General features: G+C 32.7%; 2 protein-coding genes across 2 annotated transcripts; both read left to right on the forward strand.

The window, feature by feature from the left end:
• Positions 1-6,585: 6,585 nt before the first annotated feature.
• LOC120190157 (17.6 kDa class I heat shock protein-like) lies at positions 6,586-7,044 on the forward strand. Its single transcript, XM_039193283.1, has one exon. The coding sequence runs from the start codon at positions 6,586-6,588 to the stop codon at positions 7,042-7,044; it is 459 nt and encodes a 152-aa protein (XP_039049214.1).
• Positions 7,045-9,074: 2,030 nt separating this feature from the next.
• Positions 9,075-12,919, forward strand: LOC120190029 (calcium/calmodulin-regulated receptor-like kinase 2). The gene is made up of 8 exons (XM_039193158.1): positions 9,075-9,227; positions 9,934-10,321; positions 10,473-10,626; positions 11,075-11,201; positions 11,785-11,870; positions 11,956-12,027; positions 12,136-12,339; positions 12,427-12,919. The coding sequence occupies exons 2-8, from the start codon at positions 9,999-10,001 to the stop codon at positions 12,721-12,723; spliced, it is 1,263 nt and encodes a 420-aa protein (XP_039049089.1). The 5' UTR covers positions 9,075-9,227; positions 9,934-9,998; the 3' UTR covers positions 12,724-12,919.
• The last annotated feature ends 5,245 nt before the right edge of the window (positions 12,920-18,164 follow it).

Raw genomic sequence — 18,164 nt, forward strand, 5'->3', positions numbered from 1 at the left:
CCTAGTCACATTGTTCTTTCACATAGCTCATTGTCATATAAATCACATATCACATATACATATAAACACATAGTTCACTTACGCGTAGAACATTTTCATATGATTCACATATCACAAAGCTTATCACATAATAATTGTATTCTTTTTCATATAATCACATAGTTATATAATATTTCATATGACATATACTTTCTCTTTCATATATCTCATGTCACGTATCATATCTTATGATCATGTAATCATGTTACTCATAATCACATAACTTCTAGTCATAAGGTTCAACATCATTAAACTTATTTCACTTTCCATATTATCATACATTTATATAATCTTATATGTCCTATCATTAACCTATAAACTTACTCATATACTCATATAACTATTATCCTTTCTCCGGCAATCACATAGATCACATTTTATAACGTACACTATGTACATATAATAACTTATCTCATATCATATAACTTATGGTTTATACTTTTATATTCACATAAATTCTGTAACATATTATAACCTATAAACATAAATCACTTATGTATGTATTCAGGTACACATTTTCATATAATCTATATATATATATATATATATATAACTCCGTGTTTTACATAATTACTTATCTCCCATCATTTATTTACTAATTTCATATATTTACCTAGTTCAATTTCACATAGCTTATCACATATACAAGTATTCTAATAAATTATCATCAAAAGCTCCTATAATATCTCTCTATGGCTTCATAGATTTTTACTATATATCTTATTCATTATAAATTCATTTAAGCCTATAAATCTTTCCCATATAATTTATCTTACATGTTTATATAGTCACTTCCTCTTGTTATCATATAAGTCATTGGTATTTTACATAGTTCGTGATCCTATAATTTATATCTCAGGTTCATATAAAAATTTTCCTATAATACATAAATCATTGCCATATAACACATATCATATAAATTCATACCACATAACATGTAATACGAACTAAGCATATTCACGTAATATCAAACATAAGCATACTTCTAATCATACAATTATATATTCAACATATTGGAAACAGACTTGTCGCAAGTCCAATTTACATATACAATACGTATATTCTAATAATACGCACTCACCTGGCCTCACTAGTCAATACCAATATGTTATCTTTTCTTTGATCGATCTTACTTGCCAAGTTCTGGAACTTGTTTAGGCTCTGTATCTACATAGTAATATATTGATACTTATCAGTATACTAATTAATATATTCTAAACTATCATTTCTTAGGCTAAAAGAAAAGCTATTTTCATCTCTTAATAAACGTATGCATCGATGCACTACACCGTGTATCGATGCATCCCTTGACGGGTGCATCGATGCACTATCTATACATCAGTACATAAATCTCATTCGATGTTTGTATTTTAAGGGGGTGCATCGATGCACTACTTGTTCATCGATACACTGATGGCATTCGATGTTTCTTCTTTAAAGAGTGCATCGGTACACATTGAATGTGCATCGATACACTTTCCCCATAATTCGTATTTTACGCCCAAAAATCATCAACTCTTCATTCAATTCTTCTATTTTAAGCCTCTATCATGTCATTAAACTCAACTACCATTACTTAAACCAACTTGTATTCATATAAACCATCTATATCTTCCATATCTCATCATGATTCTTAATTTTAAGAATCGTACTAAACTTTCAACTTTGTTATTAATCCTTTCTAACTTCATAAATCTCTTATTCTTGGTGATGACAAGTCAAATTCCTTCTCAAATTTCACTTATTAACTCTTTTCCAGAAATTCATCTAAAAACTCATTTTCTTTAATCTCTTCTATATCTTTCATCTTGTTGTTTTAGAACAAATTAAGCTTTCCTTAAGCTTAATTATCATCTAATGATCATAACTCAACCTTAAAATCAACAATTAATTAACAAGCAAAGAAACTCACCTTTGAGCTTGGAGATACGGGAGGAGGAGGAGGAAGAAGAAAGAAAACTCTGGCGAATTCTCTAATTTCCCACGTGGTTCCCTTATCTTATAAAAGGAATATAAAAATTTTCCTTGTCAAATGACCATTTTGCCCTTGAATTCCTTTATTAATTACTAACAACTTCTACAAAATATTTCCATATAAATCATTGAACTATTCAATTATTCTACTTTAATCACCAAATTCCAAAACATTTCAATTTGGTCACTAACCTGGTATTGAGGATGTTACATAACTAGATAAATAAAAAGAGATAAAATAATATCTTAATTTATATATATCTCTTAAAAATAATATAAATGACAAATATAATCTAAAATAATTTAAAATAATAATTAAAAGTACTAAAATGAATTCCATTACAAATAAACAATAAAAATATTAAAATTTATAATGATTAAAAAATATTGTATTGGGTCTATATGTAAACTTTTTTTACTGCGATGTCTTCACTAAAACAAGCATATGTTAAGTTCTCAATGTTCAATTAAAATGTTTCAAGATGCATTGGAAAGATAACTGACAAACGATCATGTTTTAAAAGGACATCTTGAGTTAGAAATACTTAAATCCTATCTAATAATATGTTGCAAGTTAGTTGACTTACTAAATTTCAAAATCAACTTCAAATTCTTATCAAAATGACTAGTTTTAGCCCTCTCTTTATGTGTCACAAACGTACCAAGTAGTATAAACCCGAACTATCTAAACAGCTCTATTTTGAGCGTTGTCATACAAATACATAGGTCCTTGTAGGCAACACATAAAAACATTGCCTTTAAGACCAAACATTATAGCATAATCACACATTTATGTTAACTATTCACAAACTAGGCATAAGCCTTCGTCTTAAGTTATGACACAATTTACTTTTGATTATGGCTCATCATTTCTTAAAACATTATACATAATAATATATTAGTCATTTAGTTGTATGTGATTCTTAATAAGTCTTATCAAGTTATCATATAGAGACTCATCAAATTGTGAGGCATTTGTAGTCTCTTCAACATCATCATTAATGCACAAAGTGCAACCGCACAATTGACATTAGCCATTATTAGACTTATTTCAAGTCTTATGCTTGATTTAAGATTATTTAGCTTATAGTGCATTATGCTCAAGGATAAACACTTGATCGTCTCAAAATACATGTAATTAATGAATTTAAACATAAACCGTTATCACATGTAACGAGTACAAAAGTTATCAAATGTAATTATAACTAGTTTAGATCCTTAAAACTCCAACTACTTACCATAAGGGTATTACAATAATTTTTCCTCACACAATGTTTTTTTAATAATTTCCACCTATAATGATTTTTTAATCATTTTCATTCATAGAAGTATATTGATCATTTTCTCACTTAAAAATAATTTGATCATTTCAACATACAAGAGCATTTCAAACATTTTAACACGTGACATTTTGGTCATATTAAGTATCTAGTGAAGAAACACATAATACTTATATATTGAATAGAGAATGAATATAATTCATGGTTTACAACCCCTCTGCTATTTATATACAGCTCTCATAGTTGCTATAGTCCTAACAGACTTTGTAACTAATCGTTAACAGCCTGAACTGCTGCTAACAGCCTTCTAGAACCTATTAGTTATTTACTAACACCATGCAGCATGCACTGGAGCTCGAGCAATGTTAGAGTATGATCATTGATTCTCACTAACTCATTATGCTAACATTCCCTCTACTTCTTCTTCTTCTTATGTTCTTCTGACCTTGAACACACTATTACAACAAGCTCTAAAAACTAATTACAACTAATTTCTAACATTCTCCCTACTTTCTCAACCTTATTGATGAAAAGATGAACACTTGAATCGAAAGTGTTGATGCTTTCTTTCGTTCTTCTTGAATCAAAAGTGCCAATGATTCCTTCCGTTCACTTGAATCGAAAGTGTCGATGCTTCCTTTTGTTCTTCTTATTCACCTTCATTTCTTTCTTCTTCATCCTTTTATACAAGGATCCTTGACAGACTATTTTTCTAATCAAGAGTTAAGCTAATTGATATGAACAATTTGAACAACTGACGAATCCATTTTTTTGTCCTCCTGTTTGAGCTAACAAAGCCCACATGTTTCAGAATAGTAACAGCTAGATATCACGAACAAAAAATTAATACTACGCTACACCATTTACCCATCAGGAAAATTCCATTGCCCTTCCAATTATACAAGACCAGAAAAGAAGATCAAGAGGAAGTGTCTTCCGGTTTCATAATCAATTTTAAGCGGATGACGTTCCAAATAGGTTGATGAGATCATCAATTCCTTTCTCAAATGACTTTGAAAGTTCAGAAATAGAAGTTTTGCAAACACGAGATGCAGTGGCTTGAGCATCTGCCATGAATTCTGCATATGAGGCTTTCATTGCTTTATAGTTGCTATTAATCTTTTTCGATATCTTCTTGTATTCTTTTTCCGCTTCCTCCATTACTTGTTGGCATGCTTGTGTCTAGATCTTGAAGCGCTTGTGGAGGTGAAAGTGAGAGGCGTCGAGATCCTTAAGAATCTTAGAGTGAGAGCGATCGATGAGGTTTCGCTTCATATCCTCAAATTGAGAAGATGTGAATTCCTTAAGATTGGAAATGGGGGATAGGGTTTTATTGTTAGGCGGTGAGGACTGAAGATTGAAGAAAGTGGAAGCTGAATTGGAATGGGAGGCGTTAGCCATATTCCTCTTCCTTTTGTTGAAAATGGTTGATTTGGGAGGAGAATGGGTTTCCTCTGGCGCAGGAGATGCCATTGGCGATGGCGATCTTCGAGATCTTCTCCTCTACATTTTCGTTCGCGATAACTCCATGCAGTGGAAGAAAAACAAAGTCATGACCGTTTGGTGAATGATACCATATTAAGTATCTAGTGAATAAACACATAACACTTGTATATTGAATATAGAATGAATATAACTCATGGTTTACAAACCCTATGTTGTTTATATACAGCTCCCATAGTTGCTATAGTCCTAATAGTCTTTGTAACTAATCGTTAACAGCCTTAACTGTTGCTAACAACCTTCTAGAACCTATTAGTTATTTTACTAACACCATGCAGCAACCATGCAATATGCACTGGAGCTCGAGCAATGTTAGAGCATGATCATTGATGCTCACTAACTCATTATATTAACATTCCCTCTACTTCTTCTTCTTCTTCTTCTTCTTCTTCTGTTCTTCTGACCTTGAACACACTATTACAACAAGCTCTAAAAACTAATTACAACTAATTTCTAACTTGTCATTTTAGCACTATATAGCATTTTCATCATTTTTGTATATTTATGGGTTTCTAAATTCATTCCTAATTCAGAAGAGTATTTTACTCAATTTTCTTTGTTTTAGACATTTGAAACCCATATTATTAGGCCTATGGGGTCTTTTGATGATGTATATCGCTTTATGAATTGTAAACTCTTATTATATTATTTATTAATTTCATAGTGATTCGTAAATATTTCAGTACAATTGAAGGTGTTTTTAGTTTTTCAACATTGGAGAGTATGGATACTTGAGTATCGATTTTCACTCAATAGTATTGATATCAAGAAAGAAGTATTGATACCGAATTAATGTTATTGACACCAAAATAGCACACTAGAATCCCTCGAATCATTTAGTAATGATACTGCCAAAGTGAATATCGATGTTATATTAACAATATCACTAACCCTTTTAAACTCAAACTTTCATGGCAAAATTCATAATGTCTCGATAATGTAATATGAAACTACAATCCAAAAAACTCGTACTAAAGCTCGAGAAGTCACTCCATGACACCTTCAAACACATGTTTTAAAGTCATACATGATTCTTAAAGCTTAAGAGATTGTTTAGGCTTCATTTAACATCATTTTTAATATTTTTTAACGTCAAATCATCATTAAAATCATTAAAACATACTTAACACTCTAAACATAAAGCATGCAATATACCAACATTTCAAAGTTCAAAGTATACTACTTTATTAAAAATCACCCAAGATGCATAAAAATTATATATCACAAAATATATCTTTAATTTACGTAACATACAAAATATATATAATAAAGGTCCAAATTAAAGAAAACGTATCACAAAAATTATATATCATAAAATACTTTTCGGTATACAAATTTTGACCCATTTCGTATTTTTTTAGATAAAGTTCGTATGCTTTTTTATTTTTCCATCTCGTGTTGTTAAATAGATTTTTTACACTATTAGTTAGAGGAGAGTCGTAAACTCTAGTTAATCCCAGAAGCTTCCTTCGCATCATAGTTTCCTTCACTCTTTTACAAGATTTAATGTCATAATCGATCCCTAAAATTTGACAAATTCATCAATGTGATACTTTTACTTTAAAATATTTAACATTATATATGATCGGAATGAAAGAGCCATCTTAGTTACGATAAGTATCAAATTGAAGAATTTAAAAATAGAAAAAAAACACCACATTAATAAATTTGATAAACTTCAGGAGACATTATGAAATTATACCTTTTAATAATATGAAGTGAATTGTTGACCAAGCACTCTCTCCAACATTCTATTATGATCTCTTCTCCAACTCCAAAATTTTCAAGAATGCCTCTCCTATATATAATCCCCTTGGGATATTCTCGCAAACAACCGGCGAAACTTGACCTCCGGCGATGGACTGGAACTCCGCACTCCCACGTCTTCGAGATAGATCTTCCCGGCTTCAAAAAGGAGGACGTAAAGCTACAAATTCGTGAAGGGAGAGTTGTTCATGTGAGTGGTGAAAGAAAAGATGAAGAAGAAGAGGAGAAAGGCGGGAGGACGCGGTGGCATTGCCGAGAGAGGAGATGGGGAAGCATCTTTTTAAGGGAATTCAGTCTGCCACGAAATGTAAAGGGTGATGAGATGAAGGCTTGGAAGCGTGATGGAGTGCTGGTTGTAGTAGTACCTAAAATGGATGAGTCATACGTAAAGGGTAAGAAGGAGATTGAGATATGGGGTTCAGGGGAGGAAACCCAGCCTCCTTGTAAAGGACTTGGCCGTTTCCTCTGCTGCAAAGCTTGAACCACTTGGATGGATCATTTTATAATTCCTCTATTCTACCATGCTTGATGGAATGATAACGAAACCTAAATCATTTCTCCGCGTAATAATAACGTATTTTTCTCTTGGATCAGCCATTTTACTACATAAACAATGAAACAAAAGATGGTATGGTAGAATAATTAAAAATTTGACAACATTCACCCACTCCATTCCATTATCTTGTATAATATAAAACGAAACCTACCTAAACACATTGGGTTTTCTTGTTTGATTAATAGTTTAAATGGATATCAAATTTGTCTGTAAAATTGTTGGCAGATCATATCTAACCCACTTTTATACATGGACTAGCTCCACTTTTAAATCTAACCACCACCATAAACAAAAACATTCAGGTGACGTTTGGTTCGCTAGAATGTTTATGAGAGAATTGGAATCTGTGAAGGAATTGGAATATGAATCTTAAACATGTTTGGTTGGCAGGAAATTGAATTGGAATCCAATTCCATATTCTGTTTGGTTCGCAGACATGTCAGATGAATTTGATTTCAGTAATGTAAAATAATAGAATTGCCATTTTTTTTGCTTAATTTTAGTTTGTTTTATAACTTACATGTAGCAATATATTAAAAAAATTTAAAAAATATTAAATTTTCATTTTATTGATTGATTATTCATTTCAATAAATTATAAAAATCATACTATAAACATCATAAGTTAAAATCATCTCAATTAGGGATGGTCATTGGTCAGATTGGGTCGAGTTTTTGGTCTACCCGACCCGACCAAAATAAAGTTTCACCCGACCCAACCCGAATATATAAATTAGAAACCCGACCCGACCCAAAATAATAAAAAAATTATTTTTATTCAATAAAAACAATGACTTAATTGAAAAAAATTATATATAGAAGGGTATTATTGTAATTATTCCTAAATATATAAGATAAAATTATATATTTTTTCGGGTCGGGTTGGGTATTTTTCACCCTAAACCCAACCCCGACCCGAATATCACACTTAAAAAAACCCGACCCGACCCCGACCCGAATATCAAACTTACAAAAACCCGACCCGAACTCGAATTTTTTTTTAAAAAAAAATCCGACCCGAATACTAAAAGATTGATGAGGGTAGTATGGTCAAATTTCACATTCCCTCCTCCAAAGGATTTCAATTTCATCATGTTATGAATAGAATTTACTTTCCCTCCCTTGATATAATTGGATTCCAATTCCCCCTTTGAAAACTTGAACCAAACATGGGAAAGTGATGGAATTGAATTTCAATTCCCCTAATTCCAAGGGATTTCAGCGAACCAAACGCTACCTCAAATATAAGGCAAAGATTGAGTCTTTTATAAAAAAATAAATAGATTTATTCAATGATCTCAATAATACAAAAGAATGATATTTCTTCTTAAAAGATTCAAATTTGTGTAGTTTAGTCTATAAGGTATATATATATATATATATATATGCTATTATTGACTAAGAAAATCTTATAAAGATATGAACTTATAGTTATTTAGAATGATTCAAGAAAAACTATATAAAAAATCTCAAAGTCTTAATGAATATTTTTACATAAAACTTAAAGTATCTAATTACAAACACCTTTTAATTTAAAATAATTTCCAGGTTTTTTTAAAACCCAAGTGATTATGTGAATTATGATTGTATTCCTTTCAAGCATGTGAAGATTAGAATTTAAGTTTTAACAATTTAATATAATAGAATATTTTTATGTAGTTAAGATTTATATTAAAGTTCAGTTTGAATTTCAATCGACATTTGTTGATAATATTTTGAGCTTAAGTTTTTAAAAGCTCAAATCGAGTTTGAAATTTTTGAATTCGTAAGTTTTTTAGTCGAATTGAATTTTAATTTTTTATTTGAAGTTTGAATAATACTTGATAATTTTAACTTTTTGAGATTTTAAATCGAATTTAATTTTATATTTTTAAAATTAAATCGAGCTTAATAATACTCAAATTCGATTAGGATAGTTTACAGCCCTATGACTCATTAATGGAGATTCATTTTCATAATTTGTAACTTGCAAGCCTCCAACCAAGACTCTTTTTTGTCAGCTTCATTTTCATTCCTGACTTTTGTCAACTCCCACTCATAACTAATCAAAACCCAATGCAAGGAATTATCATGTTTTCCGTCTTCACTTGCACATCATCTTCCCATAAGGTATGGGTTCATGGCCTACTTTGCTATTTTTTCATTTCTTTGCTTAAAATCCTCTTCTTTTTTTTTCCTTTTATGGCTGTTTTATGCTCTTTGGGTTCTTTCCATCTTCTTCTCTTCTTTATGTTGATTAGCTTTTGGGGTCTTTTTTTATTCAATATAAATAATTTGATAGAACCTATTTAGTATCTGAAGGTTTTTCATGATCTGTTTATCAAATTTGATTCTGAAGAGTTGGGCATATTTGAAAAGGTGGGTGAATGATTTGGCAAGTGTCATATATGGAAAGCCAAAGCTAGTTGAGGCAAAGTTAGGCTTTGAATTACTGGTTTATTGTTTAGGTCAGCAGGGATTTAAATTGCAGTTGTTGCAGTGCAATAACAGTTTCGGACAATACCGACCGCTATTTAAATCCCTGGGATGTTCTTTCTGCATAGCTGTTTGATTGATTGTCTCAACTCTCAAGATATTATATAAACAGAGCTCAATATTTTAGCAATGGAAAACATGGCCTGGGTGGCTTAGTGTCCGATTATGGTACATGTACTTATTTCATAATGGTTTCCTTGGCTTAATGGTACTGTTTCTTAATCATCATTTTCCTCGGCTTTTATTTGCTACAGCTTCCTCTTTGCCTGCCTGCCTTCAAGATATAATTAAGGCTTTCTAATTTCAGATGGATATAATGATTTTTTTCATCGTATGACAGTGACCCTGCTGAATTTGTGCATTGCAAGATGTTCTCATCCCCTGGGTACTTCAAGAGACCAAAGCATGGTTCATAAAGGTGACTTAGTTGTCATTGGCATCTCTGTTGGCTTGGCCCTTGGTATCTTGATAGCTTCTTTGGTATTTTTCGGGCTAAGGTGGTACAGAAAGTATGTAAAACTGAGACGTACAAATGAACTTAGCGTTACCGTTCTTCCAATAAGAACAAATGGCTTTGGTACAAGCACCGACTTCAGTGCATCTCTCTCGAATTCTGTAGCTGTCGAGGTACCAGAATATCATCAGAGAAGTTCTCCAAAATCTTGGTGGAGTCCTCATAGTAATGATCGGGTTGCTTCTGCATCTGGCTTGCCTAAGTATTCCTATAAGTAAGTCCATGTCTATTTTGAGCTTACACATTATACTTGTGTTGAATAGCAAAGCCAATTCATGTTTAGAGGCTTACCAATTTCACATTTCCTATAATGATAAGAAATTGATATACGAATTTCAGTTTAACTTATTCATTGTGCTTTTCAGGGATGTACAGAAAGCTACACAAAATTTTACAACTATTTTAGGAGAAGGATCATTTGGGCCAGTCTATAAAGCGACGATGCCTACTGGTGGCGTAGCTGCTGTAAAGGTGCTTGCTTCGGATTCTCACCAGGGTGAGAAAGAGTTCCACACGGAGGTAAGCTGCACTAACCACGTAAAAGGACACCTCCTACAATCTTGGGAATAGATAGTTTCCAGCAAATCTTTTTCTATCTTAATGGTACCTACGCCTGGATTAATCCAACTGTATGAAGAACTGGTCTATATTAATTTAAATAAAAAATAGTATTTGGCTTTGTTTTGCATAAAAGTATTTAGAGCAAAAGTCCATTAATGTATCGCAGAATACATTTCAGTAGCCCATACAAGTAGATTAAAATAACATAATAGCTGCAACCTACATTCTGAAATGATTCTGTCTGGGCAGGTGCTAACTGCTAACTTTGCTATTCCATTCTTGGAATGAATGGAAAGAAATTCCTTCTTTGAACATTTCATATTATTTTACTATTAGTAAATAAACATATCATGCAAGTTTTTTTTTTCTTTTACTGTTAAACTTTTTTTCTTTTTCCTTTTTTGAGGTTTGTCTACTAGGAAGGCTGCATCATCGGAATCTTGTGAACTTGGTAGGATATTGTGTGGATAAAGGGAAATACATGTTAATTTATGAGTTCATGAGCAATGGAAGCTTGGCATCTTTACTGTATGGTAAGCTTGGGAGCCACTTCTTTTTTGCTGCTCTCATATTATATTTGTCCGTCGTAGATATGTGCTAGAACATTTTAATTTATGCAGAATCATACTTTTACTTTCCAGTGGCTGTAATCAAGGATCACGGCTCCGACTTGCAGTTAATGTTCTTTTCTGTTTTAAACTGTAATATATAGACTGAAATCTCTCATGCTATCTTGCATTCTCTAAACACAAGAAAAAACAGAACTTGGGACTATGTTGTTACATAATCCTATCAAACTAATATTTAATGCCGGCATGTATTTGAATATTCTGCAATGCGGGTTACTAGAGGCCTTTGAGTAGCTCAATGACTCGTCAAATTATGTAACTTAATGGACAACTAGCTTCTTCCATCCATATTTATATCAATAATAAGCTTGCTTTTCTGATGGTTAACGTTGTACTGTAATTTCACCAAGTTCAATTCTGTTAAATGTTTCCTGTGAGCAAGCTTTTGAGTTCATTAAGATTTTAGTCTTGTTTGGACCCGAAATGGCACGGTATGGCTAATATTGTGATTCCTTAACAATAATCAACCTGGTCTATATGTACACAGGTGAAGGGGAACGTGGACTGAATTGGGATGAAAGACTTCAAATTGCCCTTGATATTTCACACGGCATAGAATATCTTCATGAAGGGGTAACAATGGAATGATTTGAAGTTGATATTCTCCATTGTTACACAAACTTGTCATTTGACTTAAACATCACCCATTATTGGACAGGCAGTCCCTTCAGTAATACATCGTGACTTGAAGTCCGCCAATATATTGTTGGATGAATCAATGAGAGCCAAGGTGAGCAGCCGTACAATGACTCATGTTTTTCGAATCTTCTCTCTGTAATCTATTGAAACGATCAAGATAACAATAATGAACTCTAAAAGGTACGATTTCTTTTGCTAGGTTGCTGATTTTGGGCTGTCAAAGGAAGAGGTTTTTGATGGCCGAAACTCTGGCATCAAAGGTACATATGGCTACATAGATCCGGAGTATATATCCACAAACAAGTTTACAATGAAGAGCGATGTATACAGTTTTGGCGTTATCATCTTCGAGCTAATCACAGCCATCCATCCGCACCAAAATTTAATGGAATACGTTAATCTTGTTAGTCTCTTATTCCTGTGCAGTAGAAGTGTTGGTTGTTAGTAGTTCATGCATCAATCTTTCTATAACATAAATTTTCTTTATAAGGCTGCTATGAGTCCAGATGGTGTCGATGAAATCCTCGATAAGCAACTGGCTGGAGAATACAACATCGAAGAAGTGAGGCAGCTAGCGAAAATTGCTCATAAATGCTTGCACAAATCACCGAGGAAGCGGCCTTCGATAGGTGAAGTAACACAAGCTATCCTAAAGATAAAGCAGAGGCGCCTGGGTAAAGAAGATACAATGTCCATGACTGAGACGAGTTTTTCGCGAATTATGAGCCGGATACAGGAGCAGCATGTAGATCTGACCAAATTGGCCAACGTGAAGGAGGTTAATTGAACAACTGCAACTTCCCTTCCACTGTTTGGTTCACTTCTTTTTCTCCAAAATCAACATTCTGGCAACTGATGCGGGAGAGATATACATAGATATATGGTGTTTAAAGAATTTCTAACCTTTCCTATGTTGGGTTTTGAATTGTTTTGCATTAATATACAATCATCATTGGATGAATGAAAATAGATGATTGGAATTATCTTCTCGGCTTTTTTTAGTGAATATCTTCTTATTTATTAACGTTAATCTCAATTATCTATTTTTACTCGTCCAACCTTGAAAAGGTGTAAATCTAAAAAAAAAAATACACGTTGTGAATGGGGTATTCAATTGGTTATTTCGCTTAACTGATCGAACCGAATTATCCAAAATTTATTATCCTATTTTTTTTCCTTTAACCATTATTCGAAACAAAATATTTTCAAAAAAAATTAATTGAACCGAACTAAGTTCGGTTAACCGAATTAACCAAAATTTATAAATAATATATAAATATTATATATTTAGTATTTTTGTTTACTCGGTTAAAATCGAAGTTTAAACACCCCTAAAACTAAATAATATATTAAATATTTAATTATTTGGATTATTAATCGGATTCGAACCGAATTAACCGATAACCGAAGTTTTAAAAAAATCATTAACCGTTAATCGACCAAACCCAAAATTAATCGACCTATTAAATGATCGAAATTTCGGTCCGATCGGTTAATTTGATTTTTGACCAAATTATGAACACCCCTAATTGTGATTGGATATATCTATATATATATATATGAATCTCAACATTTGCAACACCTTTCTCTGTTCTTATGCTAATATTTTCTTTGTAAAAGAAGAAGAAGAAGAGTATTGTGTTGCGGAAGACGGCTATCGGATAGAGTAAAATCGTAACTGATAATTTGAGAAAATAAAAATGAAGATAAAAAGAGACACAAAATTTACGTGGAAAACCCCTAAATAATATAGGGTAAAAACCACGGGAAACGGTAGAAGAATTTCACTATGAGAAAAATAGGAATTACAACCTCTCTCGGTCTACCAAGGAGAAAACAATGATAATTCTCTCTTGATAAAAAGGAGAAAACAACTCTCAAGAAACTCTCTAAATTCTCTCTAGTATTGGAAGAAAGCTAGAATGCTTTGGGATGGTTTTGAAGCTAAATGAGCTAGGGTATTTATAGTTGAAGCTTTAAGGACTAATTTGTAAATACCCTAAATTACAATGATTAATTGCATAGTTTTACCATCCATATTTTCAACATTTTAGGTGAAATTGTTTTTCAATCCAAACTTTCGGTGCCTAACAATTTTTTTTCAACAATTTGCACCAAATAGTTTGGCCACTTATCTTGACTTTTCAACAATCTCACACTTGAAGATTTGATTGGAACAATCATATCTTCACACCATTCTTTCTACCTTGTACCTTCATGTTGCTTACGTCTCTGTTGAGTTAATCGATTGACGGATTTGGCCAAGAGGGGGGTGAATTGGCAATTAAAAATTTGGTGGAAGCTTTTGCAGAAAATTGAAAGTAATTGCACAGCGATTTAGAGTGGTTCGACTTTCTCAATCAAAGTCTACGTCCACTACCTTAGCTATCCACACTAAGGATTTTCCAACAAATTCACTAATTTGTTCTTTCTTTTGAGGCCAAAGAGATAACCTTACAACACCCTCAAGAATATACCCCAATTCTTGAGAACACTCTTTCCCAAAGAGAAGATTACAAATTTGCAAACTTACAAGGAAAACCTCACAAGGTAAGATGTTTGCACAATTCTAGAACAAGAAAAGAACACTCAAAGATAATTACAAATGAGCACAAATGGTGTTCTTGAAAGCAAAATGAATATTGAAAGGAAAATTGGCTTGATTTGCACAAACTTGGTGTTTGATGCTTTCTCTCTTGTTTCTCTATGATTTCTTATTGATCAAGGGCTTCAGAACTTGTTTAAATACACCTTGAATCACTTTTGAATGTTGGGGATGATTAGTGAAGATCATATAGCCGTTTTAGTGTGAAAACAATTAATAAAACAGCTTGGAGCGTGGGGGGAATCGGTTCCCCCTCATAGGGAATCGGTTCCCTAAGTGTAAAATTCAAATATTTCGACCGTTGAACAGGGGGGAATCGGTACCCCCTATGGGGGAATCGGTTCCTTCTGAGCATTCTGGAAATCTCGGAGCCAAACCATTCAGGGAGAATCGGTACCCCCTTGGGGGGGAATCGGTTCCCTCTAAGTAATCTGGAATTTTTGGCTTTGAAATGGTTCGAAATACTTTGAAAGATTATTTTGAAATTGTTTTAAGATTAAAATTTAATTTTACACTTAAGTAAGGATTAAAAATGATTTTTGAAATATTTAGAGTAATGTTTTGATATTCGAATAATTATATCGAATATACTTAGAAAATCATTTGGAAAATCTTAAATTTTATTTAACTTAATTTGTTATATCGAAATATCAAAATGTTTTCAACAATCTCCCCCTTTTTGATATAACAAAACATTTTAGTAATTTTAAGATTTTGAAATCAAGTTTTGAAATTACTCCCTCTTACTTTAACACTTCTCCCATTTATCATTTTAAAAACACACACTTCTCCCCCTTTTTGTTAAATCAAAAAGATTCAAAGAAACGTGAAAATCATTTAGCCAATTGATTAGGTATATGTATGCATAAGCTGCTAAGATCACAATCAAGAGAAACGTTAGCCATTAGTTCCATAATCAATATTCATAAACAATGTGATATGGCAAAATTGGTCATATTGCTAATAATGATGTAAATGATGCAATAATGAATAAATCACACCAAACATATAAGTTCACACCATCCATAAATCCAAACAAATTCACAATCCACAAATTCAAACATTCCAAAATATTCAAAATGTTAAAACAATAAGTTTGGAGTTCAAAGCAAAATATAGAATCAAACATCCGTAGGAGGATCGGGAGGAGGAAAACGAGCTCGCATAGCGGCCATCTCGTGTGAGAGTGCATCAATACATTCATTCATTGAAGCGTTGTTTGTGCGCATCTCTCGGAGAATCTCTAATTGTTGAGCTCCCATTGTGGATAAATGGGACTCTATAGAAGTAAAGCGTGAATCCATGGTCGCATATCAGAAATCAAATGTCTCCATAAAGGATTGAAAATATGGAGGCATTTGAGCCGATTGTTGTGCGTGCTCCTCGGGTTGCTCAGGATCATCTTCGGCTTCATCGATATCCCTCATTAATTGTTCAAACTCTGGATCTTCGTCAGCTTCGAGTGGAGCTTGTGAAGAACTAGCTCCCGGAGTAGTTGCAGAAGATCGAACCCATTCACCGGTTTCTTTATCTTTGACCCATCCCGCTCTTGTTAAAGAAAGAAGATTGATTTGTTTCTTAAGAGGAAAGGAGGCATCTAGACCAACTCGAAGCTCGGCTATAGAAAAGAGATTACTAAGGATACAACCGTAAACTAGTGAAGAACAGAGTTTCTTATTTGGCACTAGGTTAACGGTTTCAACAATCTCAGCAAAGATAATCTCAGAAAGGTTTATTTTTATATTTTGTTCAAAACAATGCAACCACCAAAGATCTAAAGCTCTCAGAGTAGAATAACGACCCCCGGATGGTGGAAACCACCAAGTGATCATGAGATGAAGAAAACGCTCATGAAGATCTAGAACACTTGCACTATCATTTTGTTTATATCGAGAGCCTAAAACTTGTTTTTCATTTGATAAACCTTCATTATCCAAGCCTAAGGCATTGGCTATGTAAGCCGGATCAAGATGAAAATATTGACCTAGGAGGTAGGAACGTACTCCTATGGTTTTGGTTTTGTCACGATTTTTGATACAAACGACATTACAATAGAAGATACGAATAAGTTGATGATAGACAACGGGTTCAAGTTTGAAAAGTTTATCAAATTTCCATTCGTGCAAGATAGGGAGATATTTAAAGTTAATAGCAACCATAGCTTGAAGAGATGGGATACGTTCTTCCCTAATCTTATACGAGTCAAAATATTGGTAAAACCAAAAACGATAATCTTTAAGACCCGGTTGATTGAAACAAGAATTTTGGATAGTCAAGTTAGGATCAAGATTTGGAATAGGATTTTGAGGAATAGGAGGAGAATTTGGAGGTGGATTTGGTTGACGACTAGAACGACTAGATGAAGACCTAGCACGTTTAGGATTGGACATGGTGAAGGAAATTGGAATAGATTGGATAACCTGCAATTTTAAAAACAAATGTATGCAATTCAATTAACCCCAAAACTCAATTGAGTACTCAATATTTCAAGGTTCGCTAAATCAATCCTATTGGGCAAAGTTTTTGAAAAACTTTTGACAAATACGGTTTTGAGAAACAATATATGTATAATTTTCATAACAACAACATAATTTAATCAAAACACAATAATTTGAAAAACAACAATTTTTTTTTTATTTCGAAAATTTAAAAAATTTTGGAAAATTCTTGTGTTTTTGATGAAATTAATTGTAACATCTAGTTTCTAATCACTAAACAATCCATGCCCGATCACTATTTCAACCTAGAACTAATTAAAACTAATCCTATGTTCAAAATCAATGAAATAGAGAGTTTAGAAAAATTTACCTTGAAAGATGAAGATTGAGGGGATTTAGATGTTGTTTGCACGATTTTAATGATTCCAACAGGTTTAGAAGATGATATTTGATTCGAATTCCGATTAATATCGTTGATTTGAGGCAAGAATGAAGATAGGGTAAGAGTTGAGAGGGAACGGCGGCAAGAAGAAAAATAAGAGGGTTTTGGGGTTTTGGGGTGTTCTGCCCGATTTTAACAGAACCCCAGGGGGTATCGGTTTTCCTTCAAAGGGGGAATCGGTTCCCTCATGGGGGGATCGATTCCCTCTGCACCAAAATGCTAAAATCCAATTTTTAAGCACACAAAATGCTAAATTAATCTTCTCTAGTGGTATAGGCAACTCATATATTGAAAAATAATTATGTTCAAACAATTAAATTAATCTTTAATCGATATTTGAACATAAAATTAATTTTTCATCAAGAATCATAAACTCCCCCTAACTAATAGCAATGAATGCAATCAAAAATTACTATTATGAGCATTTTTCAGTATTTATTAAAAGTGCTGAATTATTTTAAACACTAAGTGAAGATAGGTCAGTTAAACCTAATTCTCTCCTAAGTGTCCAAAACCTTTCCTTATCTAAGGGTTTTGTAAAAATATCTGCTAATTGATGCAAAGTATCAACAAATTCTAGAACTACATCTTCCTTAGTGACATGGTCTCTAATGAAGTGATGTCTAATTTCAATGTGTTTAGTTCTAGAGTGTTGGATGGGATTTTTAGTGAGACAAATAGCACTAGTATTGTCACACTTGATAGGAATAGTACCTACTTCAATTCCATAATCAAAAAGTTAT

This window comes from Hibiscus syriacus, unplaced genomic scaffold, assembly GCF_006381635.1.
Source record: "Hibiscus syriacus cultivar Baekdansim isolate YM2019G1 unplaced genomic scaffold, ASM638163v2 tig00116962_pilon, whole genome shotgun sequence".
NCBI classification, from domain to species: Eukaryota; Viridiplantae; Streptophyta; class Magnoliopsida; order Malvales; family Malvaceae; genus Hibiscus; species Hibiscus syriacus.

What these genes read in the sequence shown, in the direction of transcription:
- LOC120190157 (XM_039193283.1), top strand. Translation starts at nt 6,586, where the DNA reads ATGCCTCTCCTATATATAATCCCCTTGGGATATTCTCGCAAACAACCG.
- LOC120190029 (XM_039193158.1), top strand. Translation starts at nt 9,999, where the DNA reads ATGGTTCATAAAGGTGACTTAGTTGTCATTGGCATCTCTGTTGGCTTG. An exon ending in ATGAATCAATGAGAGCCAAG is followed by an intron (nt 12,028 to 12,135) that starts GTGAGCAGCCGT and finishes TTCTTTTGCTAG; the next exon opens with GTTGCTGATTTTGGGCTGTC. An exon ending in TAATGGAATACGTTAATCTT is followed by an intron (nt 12,340 to 12,426) that starts GTTAGTCTCTTA and finishes TTTCTTTATAAG; the next exon opens with GCTGCTATGAGTCCAGATGG.